Below are 14,792 nucleotides of genomic sequence, written 5' to 3'. Positions count from 1 at the left end.
GTCTCTCACTCCAGCAATTTCCTTAGCCGCATCCCGCTTGCGGAGCTGATGAGCCAGCATCCTACTCGTCTTTTCACCATGTTCGTACACTGCCCCTTGTGCCTTCTTCCACTGTGCCTCCGCCTTTCTTGTGGTCAGCAAATCAAATTTAGCCTGCAGGCTGCGCCTCTCCCCCAACAGTCCCTCCTCTGGTGCCTCTGCGCACCTCCTGTCTACCTCTAGCATCTTTCCCACCAGTCTATCCCTGTGTGCCCGGATGGATATCAACTCCCCACGAATCACTGCCTTCAGGGTTTCCCAGACCACCCCCACCTGAACCTCCCCCGTATCATTCACCTCGAGGTACCCCTCAATACTTGCCCGGACCCTCCTACACACCACCTCCTCCGCCAACAACCCCACATCCAACCGCCACAACGGGCGCTGGTCCCGCACCTCCCCCATCTCCAACTCTATCCAATGCGGAGCGTGGTGGGAGATTGCAATGGCCGAATACTCGGCCTCCTCCACTCTCGGAATCAGTCCCCTACTCACCACGAAGAAGTCTATCTGAGATTAGACCCTATGTACGTGGGAGAAGAAAGAGTACTCCCATGCCCTTGACCTCACAAACCTCCATGGATCCACCCCACCCATCTGGTCCATAAACCCTCTCAGTACCTTGGCCGCCGCCGGCCTCCTACCCGTCCTAGAGCTGGACCGATCCAGTGAAGGATCCAACACCGTATTGAAGTCTCCCCCCCCCCCCCCCCCCCCCCCCCCCCCCATGATCAGACCTCACACCTCCAGATCCGGGACCCGTCCCAACATACGCCTCATAAAGCCCGCATCATCCCAATTTGGGGCATACACACTAGCAAGTACCACCTTCTCTCCTTGTAGCCTGCCCCTAACCATAACATACCTACCCCCCTTATCCGCCACCACCTCCGATGCCTCAAACTACACATTTTTCCCCACCAGAATCGCCACTCCCCGGTTCTTCACATCCAACCCAGAGTGGAAAACCTGCCCGACCCATCCCTTCCTCAGATGGACCTGGTCCGCCACCTTCAGGTGGGCCCCTTCAAATGAGCCAGTACCCTCGACCGCTTCACCGGCCCATTCAATCCTTTCACATTCCAGGTGACCAACCGAATCAGAGGGCGTCCCGCCCCCCCCCCCTCCCCCGTCGACTAGCCATAGCCTGTCGACTGCCCGACCCAGTCCCCACAGCGACAACACCTCACCTCTGTCCCCCCAGCCCCCACCAGCTCCTTCCTGACCCTACCAGCAGCAACCCGGTATTCCCCTTTCCCCCCCCTCCCTTCCCCCCCAGGCTAGGAACCCTCCTAGCCGCGAACCGTCCTCCATTGTACTTCCGTGGGTCAGCTAACTTCTGCTGACCCCGGAAACTCCCGCCAATAACCCGACCCCTCCCAAAGTGGGGTCATCTCCCAATCTATCCCTCCTCCAGGCACCGCTCCAGCGCGGGGAAGAACCAGTTAAGGCCCCGCCTCCCCCGTCATCGTCTCCACCCCCCAGCCCCGCTGCGCGGGAAACCAGAGGAAAGCCCGCGCTTTCGCACTGCCGCACCACACCCTTCTGACGCAGCTCCCAAATACCAGCCTCACTCCATACCCCCAACCCGACATAGAATACAACAAACCCCCCCCAACCCTCCCCGCAAGATACAAAACTCAAACAATGCCCCACAGCAAAAAAAAAATATAACAGAACAACACCCCCATAAATAACCATATCAAAATAGCAAAAGTACAAAAAAAGAGGACACAGCCTCCTGGCCAGTACTCTGTGTGCTCCCTCCAGCTCCAAGGGCAGATGGAAAGACCTGGCCCCCACTAGCGAGTTCAGCATCGTAGCTACGTAGGTTGTCAGGTCCGACCCCTCCTGCCTTCCGCAAGGCCCAAGATCCGCAGATTTTTCCGCCTCATGCGGTGATCAAGCTCCTCTAAGTGTTCCTGCCACTTCTTGTGGAGTGCCTCGTGCCCCTCCACCTTACTCACGAGGATCCCGGCCTCCTCCTCTCGTTCAGTGGCCTGCGTCTGCAACTCCTTGAAGGCAGCACCCTGGGTCGTCTGAATCTCCGAGAGCATTCTGTTCGTTTCCTGCAGAGAGCTCAGTACCTCAGCCTTGAAGTCTGCAAAACAGCGCAGGAGAGCAGCTTGTTGCTCCAGGGCCCACAGCTTCCACTCCTCTGGAGCTCCGCCGGCCGCCATCTTGGATTCCTTCCCCTGTTTTTTCTGGGGAGCTGCTGCTGTTTTTTCCCCCTTTCCACTCCGAGTTCGAGTCATGGACTGCGGGGAAAGTCGATCAGCACACCTTCTCCCACCAGGAGACGTCGAAAAATTTCCGTTTTGGGCTCTAAAAAGAGCCGAAAAGTCCGTTTAAAATGTGAGCTCCCAAATGTGCGGCTTCCTACGTCATCGCTGCCACCGGAAGTCCTATTCAGGCATTTATAATTTTAACATTTTAACACTCTAAACAACAGAGATGTTTGACACATGCAAAACCCTCCCCAGTAACTTGCACAACTTCTCCCCGCCCTAACTCCTAGCTACCCATATATTAGATTACCTGCCCTTATTCTTCATTTCCATGCCCCCCCCGCCCTTGCTGAAGGTCAGTTTTCCTTGAAGAAGTCGATGAACAGCTGCCACCTCCGAGTGAACCCCTGTACTGAACCCCTTAAGGCAAACTTAATCTTCTCTCGCCTGAGAAACCCTGCCAGGTCACTAACCCACACTCCTGACTTGGAGGCTCTGAGTCCCTCCATTCCAGCACAATCCGTCTCCGGGCCACCAGGGAGGCAAAGGCCAAAACGTCGGCCTTTCTCCCTCCCCTGGGCTCCCGGATTTTCCGACACTCCAAATATTGCCACCTCTGGACTCAGAGTCACCCTCCCTTCCAGTTCCTCTGACATGACATCTGAAAACACCTGCCAAAATTCCCTCAGCCTCGGACACGCCCAAAACATATGTACATGATTCACCGGACTTCCTTCGCACCGCCCACATCTGTCCTCCAGCTCTTCAAAAAACCTACTCATCTGGGCCACAGTCATATGAACCCTGTGGACCACCTTGAACTGGATCAGGCTGAGCCTGGCACACGGCGAGGATGCATTGACTCGCCTCAGGGTCTCCTCCCATAGCCCGACTTCCAACTCCCCTCCCAACTCGTCCTCCCACTCCCCCTTCACCTCTCCGATTGGGATCCTTTTCCCACTCCACCAGTTCCTTACACATTTCCGAAACCTTCCCCTCCCCAACCGTCCCCAGTCCAATGAGGATTGTCATTTTCACAGTCTGTAACCTCCCCGCCAATGACAACGGGAGCATGTCCCCCCTACGGAAGTCCATTTTCATTTGCTCCATCACCCTAACCCCCTACCCAAACTTAGTTTATGTAGCTGACCCCAGTCCTTCGCCACCTGAATCCCCAGGTACCTGAAACTCCCTCTCACCACTTTGAACGGCATCTCCCTCAGTCTCCTCTCCTGCCCCCTTACCTGGATCACAAAGACCTCACTCTTGCTCATGTTTAATTTGTAACCTGAGAACTGACCAAATTCCTCCAGTATCCCCATAATTCCTGTAATTCCCCCCCCCCCCCACGGGAATTCCCCCAATGGTCTGCTATATAAAGGAACAAATCGTTCGCATAGAGCGAGACCCTGTGTTCCACCCCCCCTCTCTCTCTCTCTCTCTCTCTCTCTCTCTCTCTCTCTCTCTCTCTCTCTCTCTCTCTCTCTCTCTCTCTCTCTCTCTCTTCCCCCCCCCCCCCCCACCAAATGTTCGATGCCCTCAGCGCCATTGCCAAACGCTCTATGGCCAGGGCAAACAGTAGTGGGGAGAGCGGGCACTCCTGCCGTGACCCCCTCCACAGACTAAAATACTCTGATCGGATCCGGTTGGTCCTCACCTTCACCACTGGTGCCTGATATAACAACCGGACCCAATCCACGAATCCCTCCCCGAGCCCAAACCTTCCCAGGACATCCCACAGGTACCTCCACTCCACCCGATCAAAGGCTTTCTCTGCATCCATGGCCACCACCATCTCGGCCTCGCGCCCCTCCGCAGGCATCATTATCACGTTTAGGAGCCATCTAATATTGGACGTAGGGCGTCGTCCCTTCAGAAATGCCGTCTGGTCCTCCCCTATTACCCCTGGAACACAATCTTCAGTGCGCATGGCCAAGATCTTTGCCAGCAGTTTCGCATCCATATTCAACAGGGAGATTGGCCTATACGACCCACAACTCTCCGTATCCTTATCCCGCTTCAAAATAAGGGAAATTGATGCCTGCGATAACATTGGGGGGTGGGGGGGGAGCACTCCCAGCTCCTTGTACTCATTAATAGCCTTTACCAGGAGCGGCCCTAGCAACCTGGAGAACTTTTTATAAAACTCAAACGGGTATCCATCAGGTCCCTGACACTCCTTCAATAGCCCGTCATCCGGAGACTCCGCGTACCACCTGTCCACCTGTAACCTTTTGCCTACCAGCCTGTCCAACTCCGCCCACTCAGCCTTCTCCTCGGCCTGAATTGAGATGAGTTCCCCCCCAAACAGCCGCCTTCAGTGCCTCCGAAACCACACCCATGTCATTGATCCCAATATATCCCCAAATGGCCTCCCTCACCCGCTCACACACCACCTCATAGAACATAGAACAGTACAGCACAGAACAGGCCCTTCGGCCCTCAATGTTGTGCCGAGCCATGATCACCCTACTCAAACCCACGTATCCACCCTATACCCGTAACCCAACAAACCCCCCTTAACCTTACTTTTTTATTAGGACACTACGGGCAATTTAGCATGGCCAATCCACCTAACCCGCACATCTTTGGACTGTGGGAGGAAACCGGAGCACCCGGAGGAAACCCACGCACACAGGGGGAGGACGTGCAGACTCCACACAGACAGTGACCCAGCCGGGAATCGAACCTGGGACCCTGGAGCTGTGAAGCATTTATGCTAACCACCATGCTACCGTGCTGCCCCAAACATGTTGCTTGACCAACGGAAAACGTCATCACTAACTCCTCCACTAACAGCCCCATATCCAACCTCCATTACAGCCGCTGGGCCTTTCCTTTGTTAGCTTGCAGGTCTACCTAGTGTGGGGCGTGGTCTGACACCATAATTGCTGAATATTCAGTATCTACTACCACAGCCAGCAGCATTTTGTCCAACACAAAGAAGCCTATCCGGGAATACACCTTGTGTACATGGGAGTGAAAACTCTGCACTCCTTGGCCTCCCAAATCTCCACGGACACACCCCCGCCATGTGCTCCATAAACCCCCGCAGCTCCTTTGCCATAGCTGATACATTCCCAGACCTGGAACTCGGCCGATCCAGCCTCTAATCCGGGACCGTGTTGAAATCGCCCCCCCGTGATCACTTGATATGAATCCAGGTCCGGGATCTTCCCCAACACCGTCTAACAAACTCGACATCATCCCAGTTTGGGGCATATATATTTATCAATACCACGGCCATTCTCTCCAACTTCCCACTAACCATAACATATCCACCCCCGGCTCCATCTCTATCTTCCTCACCGTAAATGCCATCCGCTTATTGACCAGGATCGCTACACCCCTTGTTTTAAAGTCTAACCCCGAATGGGACACCTGCCCAACCCATCCCTTCCTTAACCTTATCTGATCCCCCCGTTTCTTCAAATGTTTCTTCTGCAATGTAGCAACATCTGCCTTCAGTTGCTTCAAGTGCGTGAAGACACGGGCCCTTTTGACTGGCCCTTTCAGTCCCTGAACGTTCCATGTGACCCCACCCCGTTGATCAATCATAACCTGGGCCGGTCTGCGGCCCATGTCCCGCATCTCCCCTGACCTGCCCTCGGGCAACTACCGTCATCAACTGGGGGGGCGGGGGGGTTGTGTGTGGCGGTTGTGTGTGGAGGGGCGAGCGGGTGGGTGCGGAGGGGGTGGGGGGTGTGTGGTGGAGGAGGGGCGAGGGTGGGGCGGGGGGTGGGGGAGGGGCAGGGAGTGAGGAAAGAAGGTGGGAAGAGTAGTGGCAGGCTGTTGGAGAATACAAACAGGGGTGGGGGAATGGTGTCACGTTGTGGGAAGGCACGTACTATTGGCGGGGTGGGGGAAGAGTGCCGTGCTGTTGGAGGTTGCACATTGTGGGGGGGCATGCTGTCTGAGGGCACACTCACTCAATTGGGAGAGGGCGCAGAGCTGACAGAGGGCACTCTGGAGTGGGGGTGGTGGGGTGGGCACTGAGGGCAGCACTGCCATGATGTGGGAGGGCAGACTGTGGTTGCTGTTACTGTGCTGTGGGAGGGGGCACTGGGTGGAGCAGTGCCACTGGGGGAGGGCAGGCACTGGGTGGGGCAGTGCTGCTGTGCTGTGGGAGGGTGGGCACTGGGTGGGGCAGTGCCGCTGGGGGAGGGTGGACACTGGGTGGGGCAGTGCCACTGGGGGAGGGTGGGCACTGGGTGGGGCAGTGCTGCTGGGGAGGGCGGGCACTGGGTGGGGCAGTGCTGCTGGGGGAGGGTGGGCACTGGGTGGGGCAGTGCCGCTGGCGGAGGGCAGGCACTGGGTGAGGTCTGGGTCAATGTCATGCTGGTGTGTTGGGATCTTGCTGTGCACCAACGGGCTGCTGCGTTTCGTGCACTATGGCAATGCCCAGCCTTCTAAAATACCTTTCCTGCTGTGAAGTACTTTGGGGGTTCCTGTGGTTATTGAGAGCTGCGAATTTAGCATCTTCTCCCTTCTTCCCCTCAGGAAGCTGATCGTCACAAAAGAAAAGGACAAAAAGGTTGGCCTGTACACAATCTACATGAACCCCTCCGACACCCACCAGTTTGCTGTCGGAGGGAGAGATCAGTTTGTCAGGTGAGGCGCTGTCTTTTCTTTGGCAGGGTGGCGGTGGGACGGAACGGAGAGGCACCCTAACTCGCTGCCACCCTGAGCTGGGATAATTGTGTCGCTCGCTGACTGTGCTTCGCTGTGCCAGTGTTACCATCTTGGACCAGACCCCAACAGTGTCTAGGATTCTGGACAGAAACCACAATGTTTGATTTGAATTTTGTCAGACTGTGAGGAAAGGATACCTCGATCCAGGAGTGATTTCACGAAAAAATAGACATATTAAAACAAACGGTATTACTGACACAGTATTAAAATATCTTTAACATCACACTAGAAAATAGCTTCAATTACCCCTTTGACAATGCTAATCAGTACAGTGACACAATCACCCTGAACTGCTATCTTTACTCCCAATGAAACGGCCAAACCATATCCGGGCACTAGCCATTAGAACTCAGTTGTAAAGAGATGTCTTGGATACTCCACTTTGAGAAAGAGAAATGTTTTGAGATTGAAAGAAAGAGAGTTGACAATCTGGCTGAATTCTTCCCAAAATTTCTCAGCTCACCTTCCAGGCAAAAACTAACCCTGAAAACCTTAACACCGACTGCCTCAGCCCATGGCCCCTCCCATCTACTACATCATCTTACCAAGCTGAACACAGTGTGTCTAATTAATTACTCTGCTGGGAACCCTCTTAATCTTAATAAAAGTTAATTAGCCCAAACTTTTACGATGCTAAAGCATCTTTCAAACCAGGAATGTTTAAAGCATGACGGCAGCAGTCACACACTAACCCAGGCTTTTACCCCTTACCGTACCACATGACTGCAGCAGTCACGCACTAACCCAGGCTTTTACCCCTTACCATACCACATGACTGCAGCAGTCACGCACTAACCCAGGCTTTTACCCCTTACCATACCACATGACTGCAGCAGTCACGCACTAACCCAGGCTTTTACCCCTTACCGTACCACATGACTGCAGCAGTCACGCACTAACCCAGGCTTTTACCCCTTACCGTACCACATGACTGCAGCAGTCACACACTAACCCAGGCTTTTACCCCTTACCGTACCACATGACTGCAGCAGTCACACACTAACCCAGGCTTTTACCCCTTACCGTACCACATGACTGCAGCAGTCACACACTAACCCAGGCTTTTACCCCTTACCATACCACATGACTGCAGCAGTCACACACTAACCCAGGCTTTTACCCCTTACCATACCACATGACTGCAGCAGTCACACACTAACCCAGGCTTTTACCCCTTACCGTACCACATACAAATAATACAGTATATCTGAAATTCCTACATTTATCACACCTTCCCCTTTAAAACAAAACCCAGCTCAATATGTCCTCGTCATGTGGCAAGCTCAGCCTGATACAATTCAAGATGGTCCACACATGACGGAGGCCAGGATGAGTGGGTATTGGGGTAGAGGACAGGTGTGGGCCCGCAAATCATGCCCACATGTTTTGGGCATGCCTGAAGCTCGGGCGATACTGGCAGGGATTTACAGATGTCATGTCCAGGGTGTTAAAGTGAGGGTGGCACCGAATCCAAAGGTGGTAATTTTTGGAGTGTCGGAAGACCCAGGGGTCCAGGGGCGAGAGAGGCTGATGTTTTGGCCTTTGCCTCCTTAGTAACCCGGAGACGGATCTTACTAGCGTGGAGGGACTCTAAGCCCCTGAAAGCAGGGGTAAGGGTTAGTGACATGGCTGGGTTTCTCAGGCTTGAGAAAATCAAGGTCGGCCTGAGAGGTTCATCATTCGGGTTCGTTTGGAGGTGGCAGCCGTTTATCGACTTACTGAGAGAAAATTGAACCCTCAGCAGATTGAATATAGGGGAGAGAGGTTAGGGAGCGGGGCGAGGTGGGGAGTAGAGGAGAGGGAGTTAGACTATGTCGGTCTAGCCTAGGCCAGAACTGTGGGAGATGGAGCGGTGTGTTATGCGTTGAACCATGTTTATATCTGTACTTGCGTCTTTTGTTATTATAAAACCATAAATGCCTTAATAAAATGTTTTTTTTAAAAAACAGCAATTTAAACAGGTGGCTTCATTTTCCAAAGCCATTTAACTCTAAACATTACTAAACCCAACAAATAAGCATGCAAGTTTAAAAATGAATAGTCAATTTCGGTCTTTCTTTTTCCACTTTTAAATGTTCAGTCTTCTCGTACAGTAGTGATAAATCATCTGCAATCACATTTTCTCTTCCTGCTGCATATGTAATTTTTTGTAGCAATGAACTCCATCTAAACAATCTTGCGTTCTGATCCTTAAACTTTTTTAAAACTTTAATGGATTATGATCTGTATATACAGTTGTCTCTGATGAATTGTTAGTGACATAAATGTCAATGCTGTAACGCCAATACAAACTCAATGTCTCCTCCTCGATGGCTGAACATTTATTTTGATGAAGATTTCAGAGGAAAAATAATCAAACTTCTATTTCTATTCTTCCGTCATTTTCTATAGCACAGCACCAACGCCCACATCACTTGCATCAGTTGCCACCTCAAATGGCTTGGCATAATTAGATGTTGCCAACACTGGTGCAGAGGTTAACACAGTTTTCAGACAATCGAATGCCTCCTGATATTCCGATGTCCACTGAAATTCCTGTGCTTTTCAGAGGTTCAGGCAGTGGAGCAACCACGCTGCAGAGATTTGGCATGAAATTCCAGTCGAAACCATTCATGCCCAGAAATCCCAGAATGTCTCTCCGAGTTGATGGGAAACCCCCCCAATAGATTTTATTTTCACATTCCGTGCAGGCACCTGACTACGTCCATTTGTACGGTCTAACAACGTGACTTGACCTTTTTGCAAATTCACTTTTAGCCAAGTTCAGTACCAATGCGGCTTCCTGTAGTCGCTCGAACAACTTTGTTCCCAATGGTCGATCCCCGTTTGCTGAACACCACCAAATCGTCAATGTGCACTGCACAATTGTTTAGTCCAGAAATTACTTTGTTGGTTAATCTTTGTAATATTGCTGGCGCATTCTTCATTCCAAACTCCATAATGATACATTTTATGTCACAATAGCTGAAACTTCTTTTGACCTGTCTGATACTTACCTTTAAAAACATATGGCCATGGTTCGCCAGCTTTCCCTCCCATCGTCCACACCCGTCCTCCACCCCTGAAAAGAACCGACTCATGACACTGGGAAGTTCCGAGGAACAAAGGGACCATAGATCTCTGACGGCAGAAGGGCAGGATAATAGGGTGGGGAAAAATGCATAAGGGACACTTGGCTTTATCTATCGAGGCATAGATTACTAAAGCAGGGAGGTCATGTTGGAGTTGTATAGAACTTTGGTGAGGCCACAGCGGGAGTGCTGTGTGAAATTCAGTCGCCACATGTATAGAAGGATGTGGTTGCACTGGAGGGGGTGCAGAGGTGATTTACCGGGATGGTGCCTGGGATGGAACATTTCAGTTATGAAGAGATGTTGGATAGGCTTGGGGTATCCCTCTATTCCCATCCTATTCATATATTTGTCAAGATGCCAGCAAGATGTCAAGATGGTCATCACCAGCACGGTAGCATGGTGGTTAGCATCAATGCTTCACAGCTCCAGGGTCCCAGGTTCGATTCCCGGCTGGGTCACTGTCTGTGCGGAGTCTGCACGTCCTCCCCGTGTGTGCGTGGGTTTCCTCCGGGTGCTCCGGTTTCCTCCCACAGTCCAAAGATGTGCGGGTTAGGTGGATTGGCCAGGCTAAATTGCCCTTAGTGTCCTAAAAAAATAATGTTAATGGGGGTTGTTGGGTTACTGGTATAGGGTGGATACGTAGGGTGATCATTGCTCGGCACAACATTGAGGGCCGAAGGGCCTGTTCTGTGCTGTACTGTTCTAATTCTAATTCTAATGCCCCTTAAATGTCACTATAGTCCCTGCTTCCACCACCTCCTCCGGCAGCGAGTTCCAGGCTCCCACTACCCTCTAAAACTTGCCTCGTACATCTGCTCTAAACCTTGCCCATCGCACCTTAAACCTATGCCCCCTAGTAATTGACCCCTCTACCCTGGGAAAAAGCCTCTGACTATCCACTCTGTCTGTACCCCTCATAATTTTGTAGATTTTTATCAGGTCGCCCCTCAACCTCTGTCTTTCCAGTGAGAACAAACCAAGTTTATTCAACCGCTCCTCATAATTAATCCCCTCCATACCATCCTGGTAAATCTCTTCTGCACCCTCTCTAAACCCTCCACATCCCTCTGGTAGTGTGGCGACCAGAATTGAACACTATACTCCAAGTGTGGCCTAACTAAGGTTCTATACAGCTGCAACATGACTTGCCAATTCTTATACTCAATGCCCTGGTCACTGAAGGCAAGCATGCCGTATGCCTTCTTGACTACCTTCTCTACCTGTGTTGCCCCTTTCAGTGACCTGTGGACCTGTACACCTAGATCTCTCTGACTTTCAATACAGTGAGAGAGGGCACTTGTCTTTATCTATCAAGGCCCAGGTTACAAAAGCAGGAAGGTCATGTTGGAGTTGTATGGAACTTTGGTGAGGCCACAGTTGGAGTACTGTGTGTAATTCTGGTTGCCACATTACAGGAAAGATGTGATTGCATTGGAGGGGGTGCAGAGGCGATTCACCAGGTTGTTGCCTGGGATTGAACATTTCAGTTATGAAGAGAGGTTGGATGGGCTTGGGTTGTTTTCACTGGAGCAGAGAAAACGGTGGGGCGACCTGATCGAGGTGGACAAGATTATGAGGGGCACAGACAGGGTCGATAGGGAGCAGCTGTTCCCCTTAGTTGAAGAGTCAGTGACGAGGGGGCACAAGTTCAAGATGAGGGGCTGGAGGTTTGGGGGGGAATTTGAGGATGGTGACGGTCTGGAATACACTGCCTGGGGGAATGGTCGAGGCGGGTTGCCTCACATCCTGGCACTACCTGGGGTTCAGCACCGTAGTAAAATCCCCCCCCAAAATCAGCCGGTGCATGTCCAGGACCTTTGCCAAAATCTGCCTCAAAACCACGACTTTGTCTCAATTTGAGGCATGCACATTCACCAGCCCCACAGGTTCCACCTCCCACTCATCTTCACAAATCTAACCCCAGGGTGTCACTACACTCCCCACATCAAAGGCCACCCTCTGATCAACACTGCTATCCCTCTCTTCATATCCAGCCAAGAATGGAATACCTGCCCCATCCAGCCCTTCCTCAACCTCGTCTGGTCCCCTATCTTCAAATATGTCTCCTGAAGAAACACCACGCGTGTACGAAAAATTGAGATCTCTTAATCGGCCCTTTTTATCCCTGAACATTCCACATAATCAACCGGGTTGGGGGGCTCCCCACTCCCCCAGGCACGCCTCGCCCACCCTCGGGGCCTCCCCAGGATGTCCGCCACCATCTCCCCTTAACCAGTTGCACTACACCAACTTCACCCATATCAGTAATCCCCCCCCCCAATAAGCAAAGAGGAAGAAAACCAACCCACCCCACCCCCACTCTCTCCTCTGATTGACCCCCACCATAAGCAAAGTAAACCAACCCACTCCACCTTGACTATTGAACCCAGCCGCCGTTTGGTCACTCCGCATCCAAGTAGATATGCACCACGTTCCCTTCCATGGTATACTCTTTCACTGCCTTCGCCCACTACAGAATCTCAGAATGTTCAGAAAACAATGCAATCTCACCGCCTTCGCCCTTGGCTGCTCTCCTGTCTTTGGCCTCCTCCTGCGCTCGATCCACCTCGGGAGGATGGTCTCTCCCCCACCAACGTCTCAAACATATTTTCCACATACTTTGTGTTCTGCGTTCCCTCAATCCCTTTAGGCAGCTCCACAATCCGGAGATTCTGCCTCCTGGAGCAAATCTCTAGGTCCTCCACGTTCTCCCTCAGCCGCTTCTGGCCGCTTGCCATGAGCACCATCCCTGCCTCCAACGAGGCCAACTGGTCCTCATGATTCACCACCGACTCCTCCATCCTCTGGAGCGTCGAAATCTGTGCCTCCAGCCATTGCTCCAATCTCTCAATAGCCGCCCTGATCGGCTCCGCCACCGTAGCCAGGTCCTCTGAGATCTCTTGGAACTTGGCGTTCAGAAAGTCCACCAATTGCTCGGTAGCCAACTGGGCCGGCAACGACACCCCAGAGCCCTCCGCCATCTTTTCCCGTGTCTTAGTTCAAAAGTCCTCAAGGCCAGACTGCTACTTCTAGGTCGTTAAGCTCGTCGTTTAATAAACCATAAACAGGCCCTACCGAGGAGAATTTCTTTCTCGCATTGTTCATGCACTTTTCACCAGCAAATCTCAGCCCCTTTATCAGGCGAGCAGGAACCACCAAATGTGCGACCACTCACTCCATGTCGGCCACCGGAAGTCCTATCAAAATACACTTTGAGCATATGAACATGACACACTCTGGTTGGCTTTCTTTCTATCTGGCCGCCTTATCAAATAATTCACCTCGCTCAATTTCCTTTCAATTTTATAGGGCCTACTAAATCTTGGTTTTCATGATTCACCTCACAAAACTATGAATTTTTGATTTCTTATCCGCCTCTTTTTTTCATCATCAATGGTGACAATTTTGTTTTCTAGCCAACTCGCCAGCCCCAGTTAATCCTTCCCTAAAATCTGACACACAGTCCAACAGCGTAGTAAGTAAAGTTGCCCTAATCCCAGATGACCATCGGCTGCTTTCCCCTTTGATGGAGAGAGCTGACTTGTGGTGATTTAACCTGAGGATCACCACACCTCAGGCAAGGGGCAAGGTTGAGAAAGCAGAGCCTTCACAAATAACGAACAACAGTCTCCGGACACTGATTCACCAATTTCTCTTTGATCAATTTAAGTGATCCACCTTTCTGACACACCTTGTGATTCTGGATCATACGCAGTTGAGTTAAATTGCTTTAATCCTAAACTATATAACTTGCCTGAATAATTTCAACATAAATTTTGATCCCTAATCTGATTTATTTTGGTAGTTCGTATCAGGTAAAACATTAACTCTCCACAACCCTCTTAGCTCTAATGTTTCTTAATGGAATGGCCACCGGAAGTCTAGTAGACACATCCATTATGGTCAACAAATACTGATTCCCACTATTTGTTTCAGGCAGGGGTTCCACTCGATCAATTCGGACCCTAGTAAAAGATTCCTCAAATGGGTATTAAAGGTGCTGATTTGATTACCACTTGAGATTTCACTATTACCTGACATGTGACGCATGCCATAAAGCAACATCTGTTATGGGTGTTTTTAATCTGTATATACATTGGGCAAATCAAATTAACCACAATACCGTAGATGAGGAATTCCTGGAGTGTAAACAAGATGGTTTTCTGGTCCAATACATTGAGGAACCAAGTAAAGAACAGACCATCCTAGACGGGTATTGTGTAATGAGAACGGATTCATTGGCAAGCTATTTGTGTGAGATCCCTTGGGGATGAGTAAACATAATATGATCGAATTTCTCAACAAGATGGAGAGTGAAGTAGTTGCTTCTGACACTAGGGTCCTGAATCTTAATAAAGGAGATTACGATGATATGAGGCATGAGTTGGCTATGATCGATTGGGGAACGTTACATGGAAGGTATGACGGTGGATAGACAATGGCAAACATTCAAGGAGCGCATGGGGAACAGCAACAATTGTTTTTTTTCTGTCTGGCCCAAGTAAACGGGAAAGATGACCATTCCATGGCTTACAAGGGAAATTAGAGATAGTATTTGATCCAAGGAAGAAGCATAAAAATTGGTCAAGAAAAACAACAGGATTGGGCGCAGTTTAGAATTCAGTAAAGAAGGACAAAGAGATTGATTTAAGAAGGGGAAAATAGAGTGCATGAGTAAGCTTGCAGGGAACATAAAAATGGCTGTAAAAGTTTCGAAAGGTACGTGAAGAGCAAAAGTTCGATGAAGACAAATGTAGGT

At 50.9% G+C, this 14,792-nt stretch overlaps 1 protein-coding gene across 1 annotated transcript in view; it reads left to right on the top strand.

Moving 5' to 3' along the window:
* Nucleotides 1–14,792, top strand: part of dcaf8 (DDB1 and CUL4 associated factor 8) — a gene marked incomplete at its 3' end in the record, with an annotated part of 100,624 nt that overhangs the window by 60,285 nt on the left and 25,547 nt on the right. Inside the window, 1 exon segment of the mRNA XM_038801074.1 lies at nucleotides 6,768–6,878. Coding sequence (XP_038657002.1) covers nucleotides 6,768–6,878 — 111 coding nt within the window.

Source organism: Scyliorhinus canicula, chromosome 6, assembly GCF_902713615.1.
Source record: "Scyliorhinus canicula chromosome 6, sScyCan1.1, whole genome shotgun sequence".
Lineage (NCBI taxonomy): Eukaryota > Metazoa > Chordata > Chondrichthyes > Carcharhiniformes > Scyliorhinidae > Scyliorhinus > Scyliorhinus canicula.
Note: the sequence above shows the minus strand (reverse complement) of the source record. Positions and strands in the feature narration are given on the sequence as shown.